The 17,083-nt window shown below is 33.2% G+C and overlaps 4 protein-coding genes across 12 annotated transcripts in view; 2 read left to right on the forward strand and 2 right to left on the reverse strand.

The window, feature by feature from the left end:
• Positions 1–389: 389 nt before the first annotated feature.
• Positions 390–2,248, forward strand: LOC105828618 (probable H/ACA ribonucleoprotein complex subunit 1). The gene is made up of 4 exons (XM_012667066.3): positions 390–560; positions 861–979; positions 1,223–1,463; positions 1,735–2,248. Exons 2-4 carry the CDS (start codon positions 864–866, stop codon positions 1,999–2,001), a joined length of 624 nt encoding a protein of 207 aa, XP_012522520.1. The 5' UTR covers positions 390–560; positions 861–863; the 3' UTR covers positions 2,002–2,248.
• Positions 2,099–6,015, reverse strand: LOC105834500 (la-related protein 7). Of its 2 annotated transcripts, none has more exons than XM_012677034.3 (6): positions 5,736–6,015; positions 5,386–5,669; positions 4,882–5,243; positions 3,215–4,741; positions 2,921–3,062; positions 2,099–2,400 (listed from the first exon to the last, which is right to left on the reverse strand). In XM_012677034.3, the coding sequence occupies exons 2-6, from the start codon at positions 5,612–5,614 to the stop codon at positions 2,249–2,251; spliced, it is 2,412 nt and encodes an 803-aa protein (XP_012532488.2). In that variant the 5' UTR covers positions 5,615–5,669; positions 5,736–6,015; the 3' UTR covers positions 2,099–2,248. The 2 variants fall into 2 exon arrangements, with proteins under 2 accessions (XP_012532488.2, XP_012532487.2); XM_012677033.3 differs by having other exon boundaries at positions 5,386–5,649; positions 5,736–6,014.
• Positions 6,016–6,703: 688 nt separating this feature from the next.
• On the forward strand, positions 6,704–8,054 carry LOC105834499 (DNA replication complex GINS protein PSF3). 2 transcript variants are annotated; one of them, XM_012677031.3, is made up of 5 exons: positions 6,705–6,928; positions 7,252–7,396; positions 7,486–7,615; positions 7,696–7,804; positions 7,873–8,054. In XM_012677031.3, the coding sequence occupies exons 1-5, from the start codon at positions 6,823–6,825 to the stop codon at positions 7,887–7,889; spliced, it is 507 nt and encodes a 168-aa protein (XP_012532485.1). In that variant the 5' UTR covers positions 6,705–6,822; the 3' UTR covers positions 7,890–8,054. The 2 variants fall into 2 exon arrangements, with proteins under 2 accessions (XP_012532484.1, XP_012532485.1); XM_012677030.3 differs by having other exon boundaries at positions 6,704–6,928; positions 7,696–8,051.
• Positions 8,023–17,083, reverse strand: part of LOC105834497 (hepatocyte nuclear factor 4-gamma) — a 37,863-nt gene continuing 28,802 nt past the window's right edge. For 6 of the 7 annotated variants that reach the window (XM_036289880.1, XM_036289879.1, XM_036289878.1 and 3 more), the window contains 6 exons: positions 16,047–16,248; positions 15,803–15,897; positions 15,366–15,511; positions 14,534–14,813; positions 11,191–11,349; positions 8,023–10,689 (listed from right to left, as the gene is read on the reverse strand). In XM_036289880.1, the coding sequence (XP_036145773.1) occupies positions 10,220–10,689; positions 11,191–11,349; positions 14,534–14,813; positions 15,366–15,511; positions 15,803–15,897; positions 16,047–16,248 (1,352 nt within the window). In that variant the 3' untranslated portion in view covers positions 8,023–10,219. The remainder of the gene's footprint in view (positions 10,690–11,190; positions 11,350–14,533; positions 14,814–15,365; positions 15,512–15,802; positions 15,898–16,046; positions 16,249–17,083) is intronic. The other variant, XM_036289881.1, reaches the window with a different exon arrangement.

The raw sequence follows: 17,083 nt of genomic DNA on the forward strand, positions 1-17,083 counted from the left end.
AAAAATATACTTGTCTTACTTTAACTTATTGCACCAGGGGCCCGATTCTTGAAGTCATTTGCAAGAGAAACGTATACGCAAATACTCGCTCTAACAGAAAGTTGTAAGTTTATTGGTTAATAGTCATACAATAGCCAATAAATTTCTAACTTTTCTGTAAGAACAGAATTTGCGAATACGTTTCTCTTGCGAATGAATTCAAGAATCGAGCCCCTGTGCAACAGTGCAGCTAGAAAGAACAGACCAGCTAATAGCGTCTCCTCGAACACACCCTTAATATAATTGATCCTTGCCCTAAGGCCAGATCTACAATAGGTGTAGTAAGCCTTAAGACCTAAGGAATTAACCAATTATATTTGTTTATTCTTCTCACATTCAATTATAATTGGTCAGTTTCTTATGGCATAAGGCTTACTACACCTATTGTAAATCCGGGCTTAGTCTTCATCCCCTCGCCCTGCGACCTTATGGCATACGGCGTGTCGGCGTATGCTACCGGGAAATCACTGGTTTACACGTGTTCCAAAGGAAGTAAGGAATATCTGTAATCGAACAAGCAAGTAAGTAATTATTTACACTATTATTTTGCAAGATTTATATCGCGTACACGTTTTACAAATTTCTATCTTTGATAGAGATATAGAAGAAAAAATTCTACTTGAATAGTGTACTCTTAATAGTACACTAACCTAAATATATACAGTGTATATTTTGATTAGTATATCTGTTGAAGAAACGTTTTTTTCCATTTATTTTTAAATAAGAATAGATAGATTTTTATACAAAATATATAAAACATAAATCTTATGGAATAATTTGTTTATAGTCAGCGTAATAATGATTGACATACTCTGTAACAGGTTATGTCTTTCCGCGGAGGACGCGGCGGTGGTAGAGGAGGCGGTGGTTTCAGAGGCAGCCGAGGTGGCGGCGGATTTAATAGGGGTGGTCGGGGTGGCGGTTTTGACAGAGGCAGAGGGTAATCTCATTAATATCGCAATAACTATTAAGTCAGTCCATATAGGACATATGGAAAACAAAGAAGTTTGGCATATACAATAATCAATCATATCTTTTGGATTATTTGTGACAACAAAAATAACAATGATCATAATTCATATATAAAAAGATGTAAATAACTGGTTACTCGAATGTGTAATATATTTTATTGGCATCCTAAAATTTCAAAGAATTAAATTGTTTCCTTCTTTATCTACTATAGATTTGACCAAGGACCTCCAGAGACGGTAACAGCACTGGGGCATTTCACATGGACGGTGGAAAATGACTTGATTCTTAAAGTTGATATTGAACAAGTTCCCTTTTTCAATGCACCAATTTACACAGAGAACAAGCAACAGATTGGCAAAATAGATGAAATATTTGGTAATATTCGTGATTATTACGTATCCATTAAATTATCAGAGAATGTAAAGGCTGCCAGTTTCGAAAAAAATGTTCAGGTATTACAACCTTTTAAATTATAATTATATAAAAAATATATATATCTTATCATACCTTCATCTCATTAAAATATTTTTGGATTACCATTATTATTTTACATTGCTTTATCATAATTTTCAATTTTCAATCTCTTATAAAATTAAAACCTACATGAAAGGAAATTAAACCTAAGATTACAAGTTAGCTGCTCTCACACAGTTAGGCATCGTCTCAACATTTGTATATGAATATTGTATGTGCATGCTATTAATTATTGCTTGGTGATTACAGTTGTATATTGACCCATTAAAGCTGTTACCACTTCAAAGGTTCTTGCCAAAACCTCCTGGAGAACAGAAAAGAGGTGGTCCTGGCAGGGTCATGAAAAGAAACGCTGGAGGCAGAGGAGGTATAGGTGGTAGCAGAGGATCTTTCGGTAGAGGAGGAGGCAGCTTTGGTAACAGAGGCGGCAATAGCGGAGGATTCAGAGGTCGCAGAGGAGGTAGTGGATTTAATCGTTCAGGTGGAGGTCGAGGAGGAGGCAGAGGAAGATGGTAGATTTAAAAATAAGTGTATATTAGAATAAATATTAAAATATGTATTATAATGATAAATCTTATAAATGACAAAGGAAATTAAATTTTATACAAGTTAATTTTTCTAAATTTTCTTTAATGATTTTAATTGTATAATAGTGTCATTATTTATATGCCATGTATATGTATTATGTGGATTTGACGGCATAAGGCGCGCACGCGTGTGTGCATATGCAAAAAATATATAAAAGCGAATAATAATCCACAAATCAATCCTGATCAAATTTTATACATTTTCCAAGTTCTTTTTCTGCTCGTTTTAGCAATTTAGTACGCCCTCTTTGGTTGACTTTTCCTTTTCTACTCAATTTTTCCATCCTATCTTTCGCTATTTTTTCCCAATATATTTTCTCTTCATCACCTGGAAGAAAAATGATAAAGTTAGTAATGAATATATTATTTGCAATACGAAAAATATCAAAAGAACGACTGTTGCAGCAAATAATGCACTGAGGGATTAATTCTTGAATTTGTACAAAAAATCTAATACGAAAATAACACTGTGCGTTCAACGATTAGTATATAATATGAGATCTAAAAGTAAATGTATTGATGAATGCGTAGGGTTAATTTCATATGTAAATTTTTTTTGTACAAGTTTAAGAATCGGCTTCCTAGTCTGTTACACTAAAGTTACACTCAAGTTTGATTCTGCAGAAAAGTTTTATATGCTTCTTTTCTTCAATGGAAAGCCAGATGAGCCATTAAGAGTATTCTGTTTTTTAAAACCTTTCTATCTAGGGAGGCTCGTATTTGGAAGATACGTTGAATTGTATGTTCTATATATCTGTATATGTATGTACTACAGGTATACGTAGAGAACATCGGACATTGTTGCAAAATATTAAAAAATCAATATTACTTATATAAAATATTTATACCTTCTAAAACAGTGAAGCGTTTTCCTTCGTAACTCTTGTGGGTAAATACCTGTGCAGCTTCTGCCGAATCAAATCTTACATAGGCTTCAAAAGAATCAGCTGTTACATCTATATATTTCACTGAAGTGTCTCTTAATTCCATCTAAAATTCAATTCTCAACATAATATCATACATTTATAAAGTTCTGATTAAAGATGTAACATTTAATAATTAAATTTTAAAAAAAGAATTTTTGCCATAAATTAAATTTTAATTTATGGCAAAAATTCTTTTTTTAATGATATCATTATCACCTTAAAACTTTGCACATTTGTGCAAGGTTCATCCATTTCGACTTTTACTATAATTCCTGGTGCATAATTAACGCGTCCACAAGACTTTTCTTCCTTATTAGGCTTCTCGTCATCATTTTCATGTATTAATTCATCCAATGCATGTTCAGATTTACGGGTAATGTGTATTACAGACCAGTCTGCCTGATACCATCTTGTCATAATTCCGCCTCTTTCTCCTTCAGCTTTTCTCAAATGCATTTTCAATTGTGACATTTTATGTCGCTGCAAATCTAAATATTTGTTTCGGAGACGTTTCCAATCTGATTTTGCCATTACTTGCAATCCTATCTTACTGTAAATATCATTGCCCAGAATTTTATTTCTCTTTTTCCGATTCTTTTTTTTCTTTCTTTCATCAGTTTCCTCGATATCGCTACTTCTCGTACCGAAATCTCTTGTCGAATGTTTTTCAGTTTGTGATAAAACATCTGTCTCAATATTCTCATCCTCGTTAAACGGATGTTCCAATTCTGTTGTTTTATTTTTATTTGAACTCGTCGCTGGTTTTTGATATTCCTTTCTTATCGCTTCTCCACTAATGTCTTCTACAGTGATCGTGTCATTTACAGTGTGTCTCCCTTTCTTTTTTTCTGTAACTTTATTGCGACTTTTCTCTTGATTTTCTGTATTTTCTTTGTCTCTTTCATCTTTACTGTACGATTTTTCTGAAATTTTCCTTTTCTTTGGATTTTGTTGATTATCTGCTGTATCTATTTCATTACTATAAATATTCTTGTCTTCGAGTTCTTCTCTTGGCACTTGTTCTTTTTCATTTTGCCAATCTGTTATAGTTTTATCTGCAGTTTTTTTTGCTTTAGTATCACTTTCTAAAAGTAATTTTTCCTGGGTATATTTTTCTTCTTTTATATCTTCTTTATCATCTATTGCGCCTATTTCACAGATATTTTTTTTGCCTTCAGAGTCTTCTTTTAGTACCTTTTCATTTCGCCGATTTGTCGTGCTTTGATGTACTTCTTTTTTCTGTTTCTTTATTTTACTGTCGCATTCATCTATAATAGGCAATTTTTCTGAATATTTTTTTCTTTTAAAATTTTGTTTATCATTATTATCCGTTGCATCTATTTCGGTGTCACAGGCATTATCCTTAACTTCAAACTCAGCTTTGAGTACCTTTCCTTTTTCGTCTTGCTGAGATACTTCGTCTATTATATTTTGAGTGGCAATATCTTTTTTCTCTTTCTTGACTTTAATGTCATTTTCGTCTACAACGTGCAATTTTTCCGAAGAATGTTTTCTTTTTTTACTTTGTTTGCTGTTATTATCTTCTATGTCTTCGCATAGATTATCTTTGGAGTCTATTCCTTCATTGAACGCTTCTTCATTCTCTTTCAATTTTTTTTTAGCCTTCGAATCATCAACCACTCCAATTATTGTATCATTTTTAGATTGTTCAAATGTCGATATACTTAATAGCTCAGTGGGGGATGCATGTGATGGCAAAACACAACCTTTTTTTCGGAATGTCTATAAAATAAAATATTAAACTAAAAGTAAAACATTAAAGTAACACATCACCAAGTTATAAAAGTTTTAACTATTATCTCTCATATAGCAATTATATAGCGATATATTTGGCAATTATTAACAAGTATTACTCCTCTTACCTTAAGGCATTCTTGAGCATGGCTAGGTGTATCAAATTCCACAAATGCAAATCCCTTTATCTTCTTATTGCTCTTGTAACGTGGAATCGAAACATAATCTACAGTTCCATATTTGGAAAAAGCAGAGATCAACCAATCATGATCCGCTTCTGGTGGTAAGTTTTGTACATAAATTGTGCACTGGTCAACATTCTCTTTTGTCTGAATCGGTGTTATTCGACAGACCTTTGTACCATCCTCGGATACTTTCAACATTGTTGACCCCTGCAGAGCCTTAGCTATCCTGTTTGTGGTGATCATATGTTCATCTGTAGTTAGTTCTTTCAACTTGTTACACCTGGTAAATATTTCAAGATCCACATCTAAAAGACCAAGAACAATTACAATATTAATATTTTAATATCTTTTAACTAAAATATGAGATTTTATACTATTATGTACATTAAATAAAAATTCATTAAAATGATTAATATAGGTGAGAAAGACACAAGGAAGGATACTTACAGGGATTCTCTTTCAAAAGTTTTGATAGGAAACGATCCTTGCTCAAATTAGAGTCGCTGAAATAAAACTCCATTTGCTTACGTATCGATGCATGCAATGCTTTCTTCCTCAATCTTGGTTTGCGTGAGGCCGTTTTGTTGCGTTTAACTCTATCGACTATTGGATGTTGTACCTGTGGAACAGGTATATTTTCCGAAGCTAGCTCTACGTCTGATTCCTCCATCACCATTGTATTTTCATTCAAAAGTACATACAATAGGCTTCCTAGAAAAATCGTCTACGTGCTACAAACAACATTTAGAAGTCGATGTTGAATATTGATATAGTTTTCTATTTCATTCGTAACTCACCAGTTATTTACGATGCAGATGGATCAAGAAATTTTATAAAAAATCACAATACGTTTTCGTCTTGTTATTTTCAATTCTCGACTTTGAGGCTACGTTTTCTTTTAACACGTGTTTTAAACACTTTCATGCTTCTATAATCTTCCATGCGTAAATACGACACAATTAGATGAACCAAACCAGAGACCAGAGACCACCAGAGACTAGAGAGATTCTCTCTGACCAAACCAAACGCACGAATCTCACAATGCATCACAATGCCGTTAAGGGGATGCTAAAGCTGTCCTGTTTTACCGATTATTTTGATTATTTTCAATTTAATAATCTTTTAATTGTATTTACAGAATTAAAAATCTTTTTCTACAATTAAAGTTCGAACGGTAACATAATACGCACGTAAGAATTTTATATAAAAAATAAAAAAAAATTTTAATTTGTAAATTATATTAAATTTTTTTTGTTTTTTGTATAAAATTCTTACGTGCGTATTATGTTGTTTACCATCTGTACTTTAATTGTGGAAAAGGATTTTTAATTCTGTAAATACAATTAATATTAAAAGATTAGTGAATTGAAATTAAATAATCAAAATAATTGATAAAACAGGACAGCTTTCAGCATATTTTATGAGTGGCTGCGTTTGTAACATGGGCTGCGTCCCAAAATGATTACTAATATTGAAAATCTATAATTTACTTAATGTAAATGTTGTATAGGGATTGTTTTTGCAAAATTCAATAAACAACTAAATTAATACTCCTACCATTACGGATTTTAGCACATACTCGAACCATATCAATATTTTGACACGTTAATTATATCGACAGTGGCAAAAAATAAATGTGCTACATAGTACCAATTCTGAAAATGGATGCCGCTAGTGCACAAAGGAATTTCAACGGCGCCACGAAAAAATTCTACGTTATCATAAGTGTCTGTTATCTACAGCAATAGAAGTTGTGCCAACATTTCATAAGAGGCGCTGATTATCGTGATCAGCATGTGCATTTGTGCAATTAGATGATTCAGATACAACTGCATATCAAAGTTGTTTAGAGATTTTTAAATAATAAGTATTAGAAGAGGAAAAATGTCATTGGCCTGCAGTTATATGCCAGATTATTTTTCTCTGACGGATATTTTGTGTACAGAAGAACGAATATCATGTAGGATAGAAGTCACGCTATCTCGTTTAGGTAAATTTACAGAAATTTTATCAAATTTTTTTAATTAAAGCATTGAGGCTTATTTTCATCAATCCTAAATATAATATTATAATAATAAGAATAAGAGAAATTATATTTTATTCATAGAATTAATTTTATTCATAAAATTAAATTTTTAATATATAATTATGATAAATGTTGTGATTAAGTTTTCCAATTAACAGCTACATGTTAGTGAAAGCCATATATCTTATGTTATATCCGTTTTGCATAGAAAAATAAAAAATTATTTATATACATTTATATTACATTGTTTTTTTATTGTATTTTATGTTGTGAAAATATTTTTGTAGGTTTTTTAGATCTTTCTTCCGAGTCAAAGGATCTAAAGCCAGGTACAAAGTTAGAACTTCCACTATGGCTGGCACAACCATTGAATAAAGCGAGAGAATCATATGTTAATATAGATATACCCAAAACATATAAGGATGGGTATAGGTATGTACATGTTTTTATATATATATGTAATAGAATTATTATCCATCAGGAAAAATTTTATAACAGCTTGCTTTTGATATGTATTGCAGGGAAATTTTATTAGCAGATGCTTGCACAGTTGAACTAAATAAGTGGAATCCATATTATTACGAACTGGGAATGTATTTAAGAAAGTTCAACAATAGTGATAGCGAAATGTTAACTGACAGTTTATTATTAGTAAGTGTATTTGTATTGAAAGTGTTAACTTTAAACTGTTCGTCAAAGAATATATTTATTTAATGTCTTGTGTTTTTCAGACCTTTAGGTCGCGATTTAGACTGGTTATGGATTGGGCACAAAATCCTATTTCAGACCCTAGGCTTAATAGTTTGCTACCAAGATTAGAAAGAGACTTGTTCCTTACAGGTAAGAAGGCCAAGTTGCAATTGAATGAATGGCTACGAAAAGGTTCAAACCTTATCAAAACTTCACAGAGTGCTATAAATCTTAAGAAGCGAAAACGAACAGATTATGAGTTGGATTAAAACATACTGCTGTTTTTATGTGATAAATCAAAACATAATAATTATATATTTATTCAATGTAATTTTTTATATGTGACTAATATAATAAATGTAAGCTTATAATATTAAATAAAATTTATTGTCTTAAAGATTGAAACTACATATCTCTTTATCTCTAAAGATACAAATATCTTTATATATAATTTGTTACTTATTAAATAACAAAAATTTTATTTATATACACACACACACACACATATTTTGTATGGAATCAGTCACATTCGAACTGTCAACAACATAGAAAGAATCATACAACAAAAAGTGATAATATCTATTTCACAACCCATGACTAAACAATATTAAAATATTTTTAATATTTAATAGATATGTAAAATAAAACACTAATATATTACACTTTCCAATTGAATATCGTTTTATTATTAATAATGATAATCGCGCGCGTCTCTTTTCTCTTGCACACTACCTTATATTAATTTTTTATTAAATTTTTCGTACAAAAATATAAAATATATATATTTGTCAGACTAATTGCCGTATCTACGACTTATATTAAAACATATGTCTTTTATATAGTACTATGTGTTGTGAAACTTTGTCTACATATATATGCAACACTGGATACATATCGTGAGAAACCACACAGAATATAGCAATGCAAATATGTTTATAAAATTAATGCAATAAAAGTTTAACCAAAGGAAAAAAAAGAGAAAATAGTGTTCGGAGACTATTAAATTATTGCAAATTTTGATTTGATCTAGCGCACGTATGTTCATAAGACTTAGCCTGCTCTTATCACATTTACTGAATATTTTCAAAATGGAATTGATTTGCTGGCCTGTTTTGTCATATTTGCATGAAATTATTCTCATGGTTTATGCTTTTCTTATAATTATAACTCAATCCCCATGCGATTGATGCATACTCATACAATCGATATGTATACATTTATATTACATAATTATCATAATTCATACTTATTATCTCATTAATTTTACTTGTTATCTGATTATTATGCTATTGCTTTCTATCCGGCCATAAATGTCAACGTTGACATTTTTCTCTAACGACTAACATTGCGATAAGATGCACTAGCCATTTTTCTTTATCAAGCACAATTGCTGTGGCAGATCGGCTTGATATTCGCTCGATTTAGACGCGCAAAATGGCTAATGCCTGTGCATTCCTCATCACTACATTACTAATGGTAAATTGCATTGCAGTGGCGCATTTTTCATTTTACAGGGAACCCGCACTCAATGATTATGTTAGCACGTACGTTCCATTAACTATTTTAAGACTATCTATAACGCTTATATCGATATAACTGTATGGAATGTTACATATATAATATAATAATATTAAACATTGCTGCATCATGCTATTTACATTACGTCACAAACTACAATAACGCTATTCATCCGATTTGCGAACTGAGCGGAATAGTAGAAAAAAAATATATTTCTCGTAATATCAATGCTTAATGTTTTTTGTCGTTTCTCATTACTTAACTCGACTTGCATACATACTTCTGTATGTATAAAAATAATAGTCAAGTATTACTTTACTTTCTATTTTCTAAATCAGCATTTGAAATTATTTCGCTGAATTTAATAAGTTTCGATAGGGTTTCGATAAGACACACAAAATCGAGCCTTATACTAATGTTAGTTACGCATAATGGAAATGCTACAATCATTTGTAACAAGGCTAGGAGCCTAATTATCAATGACAAGGTTCTTCTTTTTACATATGAATAGGGACTCACTGAGATTGTATTAGTTTTAGTCTCTGGTCCAGTTAATCGCTAATAATTATTATTGTCAACTGTATAATTGTACTAAAAAGTGCACTATCCTCGATCTCTAGCTTTAGCTCTGATTTCGGAAACGGCCCGAATACTGTTGCAACAATAGTAATCGCAACAATAACAGTAAAAACACGTAAATGGCAAAACATGATCTTATCGTTTATCACATTCGTCTTGGTCGGCGATCAATCGTTATCTACAAGTGCGGGCCTTGGTTAATCGTAAACCGCAAAGAAACGTGATCACAGCATGCCGCGCCGTTAAATTTATCATTATATAAATCTGGATATTTTCGCGCTAACTCCTCTCACACATTGCGACACGTGTCGATCTCGTCTCTTCCCCTACCCCTCTCTTATTTTACGGATTAACGCCAACGATCACAATTTGATTCGACTAACATAATACGCGCTGTTTTATTAATTGAGCAACAATTTTTGAGCAGAATGTTGGCTATCCAGCGATGAGGTGAGCTCCTGAAGCTAGTCAGAAGCTGGTCTCGGGCTCGAGGCTGGGCTCTTGCTTGAAGTATCTGAAATCCTGGTTTGGCGTAAGATCCCTCAGGATCATGACAGGCATCTGATCGGTTTGCGGGCTCAAATTACCAGTGTTTGCTGGTGTCAGGGGACTACTGGGGCTTTCGTTGCTGCTCATGTAACTGCCTGGCGCGGTGCTCGAGATAGGTAAGGGGGTGGCAGTGCCATTCATCTCTGATGTACCACCCAGGAATATTTCCTGAAGCAGATTGTCAATGTGCGCCACTCCGAACAGTCTAACGAATTGAATTTGTTCGACCATCTGCCACGAGATAGACTGCAAAGCCGGTAACATCAGCAAAATATCGCCGAAGTGTCCTGGCAGATCGCAGCGATGATCGCTGATGTGATTCTCGAGTTTTATCTGGATGTTGTGACGAAGTTCTCGAACCGTCTTCTGATCGCTCAATCCTTTCGCGTCTGTAAAGAACGGAGAATATAATAGGGAAGAATGAATGATTGTGTCCCCGATAGAGGAGATCTCGGTTACTCGAGAGTCATTTAATCGCAATCTTTCTCAACTCCAAATCGCGTTAATTATAAATTAATCGACGAACAAATATTATATCACGACGATAAATTAATCGGCTTATTAAATCTTGACGTATCAACGCAAATTGGGATGTGCTATGTTTTTTCGTTCTGCCTCATTGATATTTAAACAAGCGATGATTTGCGTTATTTATGAAAGCCTGGCAAAACCGCGAGGCGTGATTGCCTCAACGAGACCGAATTGATAGCAACAGCATAGAGATTGTTGCGAGCAAATTGTATTCGATCTATATTAACGGCACGCATTTATTGTCTACCGCACGCGGCAACATTTTTCTATTCCATTCGATTCCACCACGAATGAATCCGCGTCGCGAATCGCCGAATTGTCGCGCGACGATTCTTCAAATTTATAAACGGGACACTTACTCGGATCAAAGAACACGATGGCTTTGAGAAAAGCAAACTCCGTATCGTCAATTTTGATCTTCTGAAACGGCTTCACCAATTCGTCCATCACTCTTATGCCCACTTTACTGATGTCCAGATCCTGCTGATTGTTTCCTTCTACAAATTGCAATGATATTACTGATAGACGCGATTACGCCGTTGTTCCTTCATTTGTCTTACAGAAACTGAGTCCGGTGAAATAATAAGAAAAGAAAAAGCGCCTTGCAGACATTGTCAAGTCGGTGCAAAAAATCCGTTAAATTTAATACAAATAAATATTAACTGAATATTTTTCTAAAATTTAATTTGATAAAGATATTTTGGACCAACTTAATAGTATCAATTCACCGGTGTTTATCGACACTTTTTGCATTCTAAAGTGGCACACAACACACGAATTCCGGACTCAGTCAACCACCTAAGCCCCGTAATCGTGCAGCGACAGACAAGACGTTTATTTAATAAAATAGTAGATTGCCAATGCATTGCGATTCATTATTACATTATAAACCGAGTACAAATTTTCCTGGCGAAAATTATGACTACAAACATAGCCGAGGAAATCTATTCCGATAACATAATATCTACCATTATCTGAAATAATTATTATTCAATTACATCTGTAAATTCACATATTCGAATTATTTAGATATTTGTATAAATAATATATTTTTATATTTGACTAGTTGAACTCACAAGAACTCACGCGAAGTTGAAAATTAATCATCAATAAGATTTGCTTTACTTTTATTTATTTATTTATCCGTGCATTTATGTTTATCGTAATTATGAAAATTTCACTCTGAGTGCGCTTCGCACGTGACCCTCAATACTAGGACTCTTTTCATTAAGTAAAATTAGTCATAAGGAGAGGTAATATTCTATCCGAAAATGTTTTACATTGTAAAATGCGATTAGCTTGGCGACAAGATAGATGACACGGCGTTCCTTTTATCAGGCGTAATGCTAGACCTCGTATATTTCGAAAGAAAGAAAAGAATATTACATTATGAAGACCACCCATCTGTTTCACAAAGTTACTCTGACTTACAAGAATTAGATTGATCTTGATTCATCATAATAATTAAGACTGATAATTAAACGTCTGCGTCGAGAAATAAAATCGTAATGAAATTATTTAAATAAAATTAATTTTTATTACTAAATATATCTTGTGTTTTTTATTCACTACAAGACGTGTAAAAACGTGTGACTAAAATTATATGTTTTATATATTTACATAAAAAATATGTAAATGTATAAAACACTTAGACTGGAAACACGTTTAAACGTCAACATAATCGTAACATAATCTCGAATGTATAATATTCGCCACATTTTTTTAAGAGAATAAACAAGAATAACAAAAGGCAGAAAAATGTTTTAGGCAAGAGATATTTTTATATCTCGTGACTTACCACATAAATCCAGTATTTGAGGCAAGACCTACATGTTTACCAATAAAATATTAAAATATTATGAAATTATTACCTTCCCTCCCCTCACACACACACACACACACACACACACACATATACACACATGCATGCGCGTTCGTTCGCTTTACGTATATGTCGAGAATAAAATTATTTGTCCACAAATAAAAGTAATCATTAGTTCTGATTACACTTTATCTTGTCAATCAGTTAAAATTGAAATTTGATTACGGTTTTTACAGGATTATAATGAGACGGTATAACGTTTTGGAAAGGAAACCAGAGGAAGCGTCGCATCGCCCAAGCGGCCGTTTAGCCACGAACAAATCATGGCATCTACGACGGCAAAATTACGTAAGCAAAAAGGTGAAGGTTACCGTCGAATCAGCTATTTAGAAGAAGAGACTCTCTTTCAAGCGTACACGACTCTTCGGGAAAAAAATGCTGACATAAGCTGCGCGAAAAGACGCATCGTTCTAATATTGACGGGTTTTGTCGACGGCAGTCAAGATAACTTCGCTCGCGCGATAAGAAAGCACATATTCATGCTGTCGGAACGTTTTCAACACGTTTTACACATACGGGAAACGCTTATATATTTATCAAAAAGATCAATCTTTTCAAATCTCTTTTATTGAAAAGAGGTGGATCTTCCGTTTTCTTGTAAACTTCTTAAATTTCTCCAAAGTTTTCGAATCTATTAAAGATTCAAAATACAAAGATACGGAAACGCGACTCGAAGCAAAATGAAAAAACCGAGAGAATAAATCTTTAAAATAATAATAATTTTTTTCTCATTAAAAGGCCCCGCTTTATAATCATTACAACCACATTGAATTATGATGTCAGAGGCGAGGAATCACGTGGATCTCTTCCTGCGCTAACGTTGGAATAATTAATATTTCTGCATGTCATCATACGCCATCGATAATACGGAAACCGAAGATTCTCTTTGCGATTCATGAATCAATAAGTAACTGTAAATTCTAATTCAGTCGTGAAATCTGGAATTTTCGATTAGAATAAACAGACATGCAATCTTATGTATATTTATACTTTATACTAACGCACAAATATTTACTGGTAAAAAAATTTTTTGATAAAATTTTTTTTGACAAAATTAATCTATTTTGAGTCAAGTAGATTTAACCTGCTTCAAGTCAAAATTTTTTACTTGATGTAATTCTATTAGACACTGTAATGAAAAAATAAGAATTTAAAATATAAAGAAACTCCTCTTTCACATTGCATTAAATTATCCCAGATATAAAAATATTCTCTAGTTTTTATTTTTATTATTTTTTGCAAACATTTCGTATTTATATTAATTATTTTACACATTGTATGCATAAATAGATGTTCGAGACGCAATGAGATAGATTGTTTGCGCAAGGAGAAAATTTATAAAAATTTGCCTAATGTTCACTTTGTGTATTCATCTTCATCTAAAAAAGAGCGTTATCAATCTCAAACATATTCTCATATCCACATCCCTCTTTTCCCAAGCATGTTGGCTCGATATATAAAATATTGTTATTTAGTGAAATCGAAATGCAACATGCAAGTGTTAGAAACAAGCATGAATAGGAAGCACAGATCGACGGTCGAACGCACTTACGAAACTTTGTCGAGAGATATGCACGCGTCTTCAAGAATCCGAGACGAAGAGATACCTGAAAGTGCTAAAGAGTCGCGGTGTTCGACGTGAAAAGTCCAAGCTCTTCTCTCAAAACAAACGCGTATTTCGAGATATCATTTAAAGCATTTTATTATAGAAGCGCGCATCGGCAATTTTTCACGCTCGACTCCGTTTCGAGCAGAAGAAACCTTAAAAGCTACAGAAACCGTACAACCCCTAATTAATCGTATATAAGAACTTTACGTACCAGGACAGTTCCTCATGATGATGCAATCGTTGCCGAGTAATAGTACGTCCGTAAAGTTCCTACTGCGTCTCGCCACCCCCAGCAATAGATGCTCGCCCGCGTGAGCCCTCAGTAACGCGACCTGGTCGTCCAGTGACAGCGCTTTGAACTCATCGAAACATTTGGCCCATTCGATCAAGATTAGCAATTGCTCCTTCATGCTGTCGCACACGTCGTTTAATCCAGCTATCCGTTTCGTACTGAGATCGATTTCGTTGGTCGGACTATCTAGTTGTTGAAGCTATACGAATGTCAGAATACCACGTTCTTTAAACCAATTATTACAAGGGAACATTTGAGAAGGAGACAGAAGAAAAAAAATTACTATTTTTATATTCAAATGCACAAAAATGTTATGAAATGATTAAAATGTCTAATAAAAAATGTAATAAGTTATAATATATTTAAATCGCCAACCTCGAAACATATTTTTGAATTTAAATTGTTAATTAAAAGCGTTGGAAAAGAATGTTTAAAAAATAACAAATATCCAGCACAAGTTGCAAGACACGTGATAGTTTCAAGTCACTTCACGATTGCTTTATGATTGTTTCATTTTTAGTATGAGAAGTAAAACGATTCGTTCGATCGTCGTCCAATTCAAGAAGGGGATTCGATAAGTTTTATATCACTCAGATAACGAGAAAAATTGATAAGTGCATGATATTGAGGGAAATAAAAAGGGGAAAGCGATGCGCCGAACTTTCTTACTATTAAGAGCACTCGTTGTTAACGAGTGGTGAACCGCTATTTATAAATATTCAATTCAGCTAGAGGTTAAGTCTTCACTCACCTCTAACCCGCCAACTTGCTTGCTGAGCATTTCGGCGCGTGCATCCGCCTTCACCACGTCCTCCTTTGACGGGCCTTTATTTTTGTCAGGCGGATCTTCATTGCTAGGTCGCCGACAACTTATTCGGTCCCTCTCATTTTGCACGGCTATGAAAATTATACATCAGGAATTGTTAAAATAGCTTTTGAAAAAACTTCTTATCTTGCAGACAAAAGAATAATCAAGACATGTTTATAAAAATAAGTTCGTGTAAAAAAATCGAAAGCGAAATTAAAAAACGAATGCGTATTAATCGTGACGTGCAAATAAATATATTTCTAAATTGATTTAAAAGTAGTAAGAATTTAAGTTGGTGTTTAAAAATCTATTTTTGTAGGCGTGTCTTTCGAGAATAAAATTGCACAGTGCGCGACGGACGACTTTGCAAGAAAACTCACCCTCCTTTTTCATGCCGGCTCTGAAGCATTTCCGTAATCGGCAGTATCTACATTGATTTCGCTTATCCCTATCGATCGGACACTTTCTTTGAAATCTGTAAAATAGGAAAAGAAGAAAAGAGAAATAATTTTATATTCAAAAAATAACTTTGGTGCCTCAGGACTCGCTTTGTAACTCAAGATCACTAAACCGCGCACTGAACAGATGTCGATTTATCGCAAAAATATTGTAACACAAGCAAACCTGCATGTGTATTGATGATTTTTTCTAACGGATCGACGAAAGAAACCCTTGCAGCCATCGCAGGATGCGGCACCGTAGTGCTTCCCCGTGGCGCGATCACTGCATATGGCGCATGTTTGTGAAAGGGCAGCGTTGACTCCTGAACCGGGAAGAGTCAGGACGGGACCACCCGCTACTCCTGTGCCCATGCCTAAATCCGCGTCTGCAACACGGAATAAACAAGCATTTTCTTTACTTGGTCTTTGTTGATGATGGTAAACACCAAGTGACTTTTTTTCAAGAATAAGAAAGCGATTAATGGAAAGTTAGCGATAAATCAAATCTTTTTTCTAATGAAAAAACTACAAAGACTACAAAGACGACACGTAAAGATTCGAATTGTTTCAAAAAATAAAAGTTCTTAAAAAATCTTGAAAGTTGCAAATGTTTGAAACTTGAAAATCTTTCTCTGCACAGAAAAAAAAATGTAAAATAGCCAATAACATATGTGATTGCGGGCTGCCACAATTACATAAAATACTCAATACAATAATATTTGCTATTAATGCAAGTACAATGTTGATACTGCAATAGCATATATTATTGTATTGAGTATATCTGTAATTGGCAATAACATATCTTATTGAATATATTACTTTTTTTCAATGTAGGACTGTGTAAACATCTATATTAAAATATTTAAAATTCACACAACATTAAAAATAAATTTATCTGCGTTTGCCTAAAAGAAAAGATGGCTCAAGATAATAATATAAAATCTTTTAAAAGGAAATATATATTTCAAAAATATTCAAATTCCTTAAAATATTAAGTTATGGAATTGATAATATCGTTAAACGTTAAACATTTATTCACTTCTCGGCGTTGATATTGAGCCATAATCAATAAATTTTTGCAGCGCAATTCTAGATTTTAATAACATGAATATACTGCCGCCGATACTGGGTCAGTAGGGGTTAATTATGCAAATCGCCGAGAACCTTGAAGAAATGCATACTACGATAACGTAGTCAGTGTAAATCATGTAGCGAATATTT

The sequence above is a fragment of the Monomorium pharaonis genome, chromosome 7 (genome assembly GCF_013373865.1).
Source record: "Monomorium pharaonis isolate MP-MQ-018 chromosome 7, ASM1337386v2, whole genome shotgun sequence".
NCBI lineage: Eukaryota > Metazoa > Arthropoda > Insecta > Hymenoptera > Formicidae > Monomorium > Monomorium pharaonis.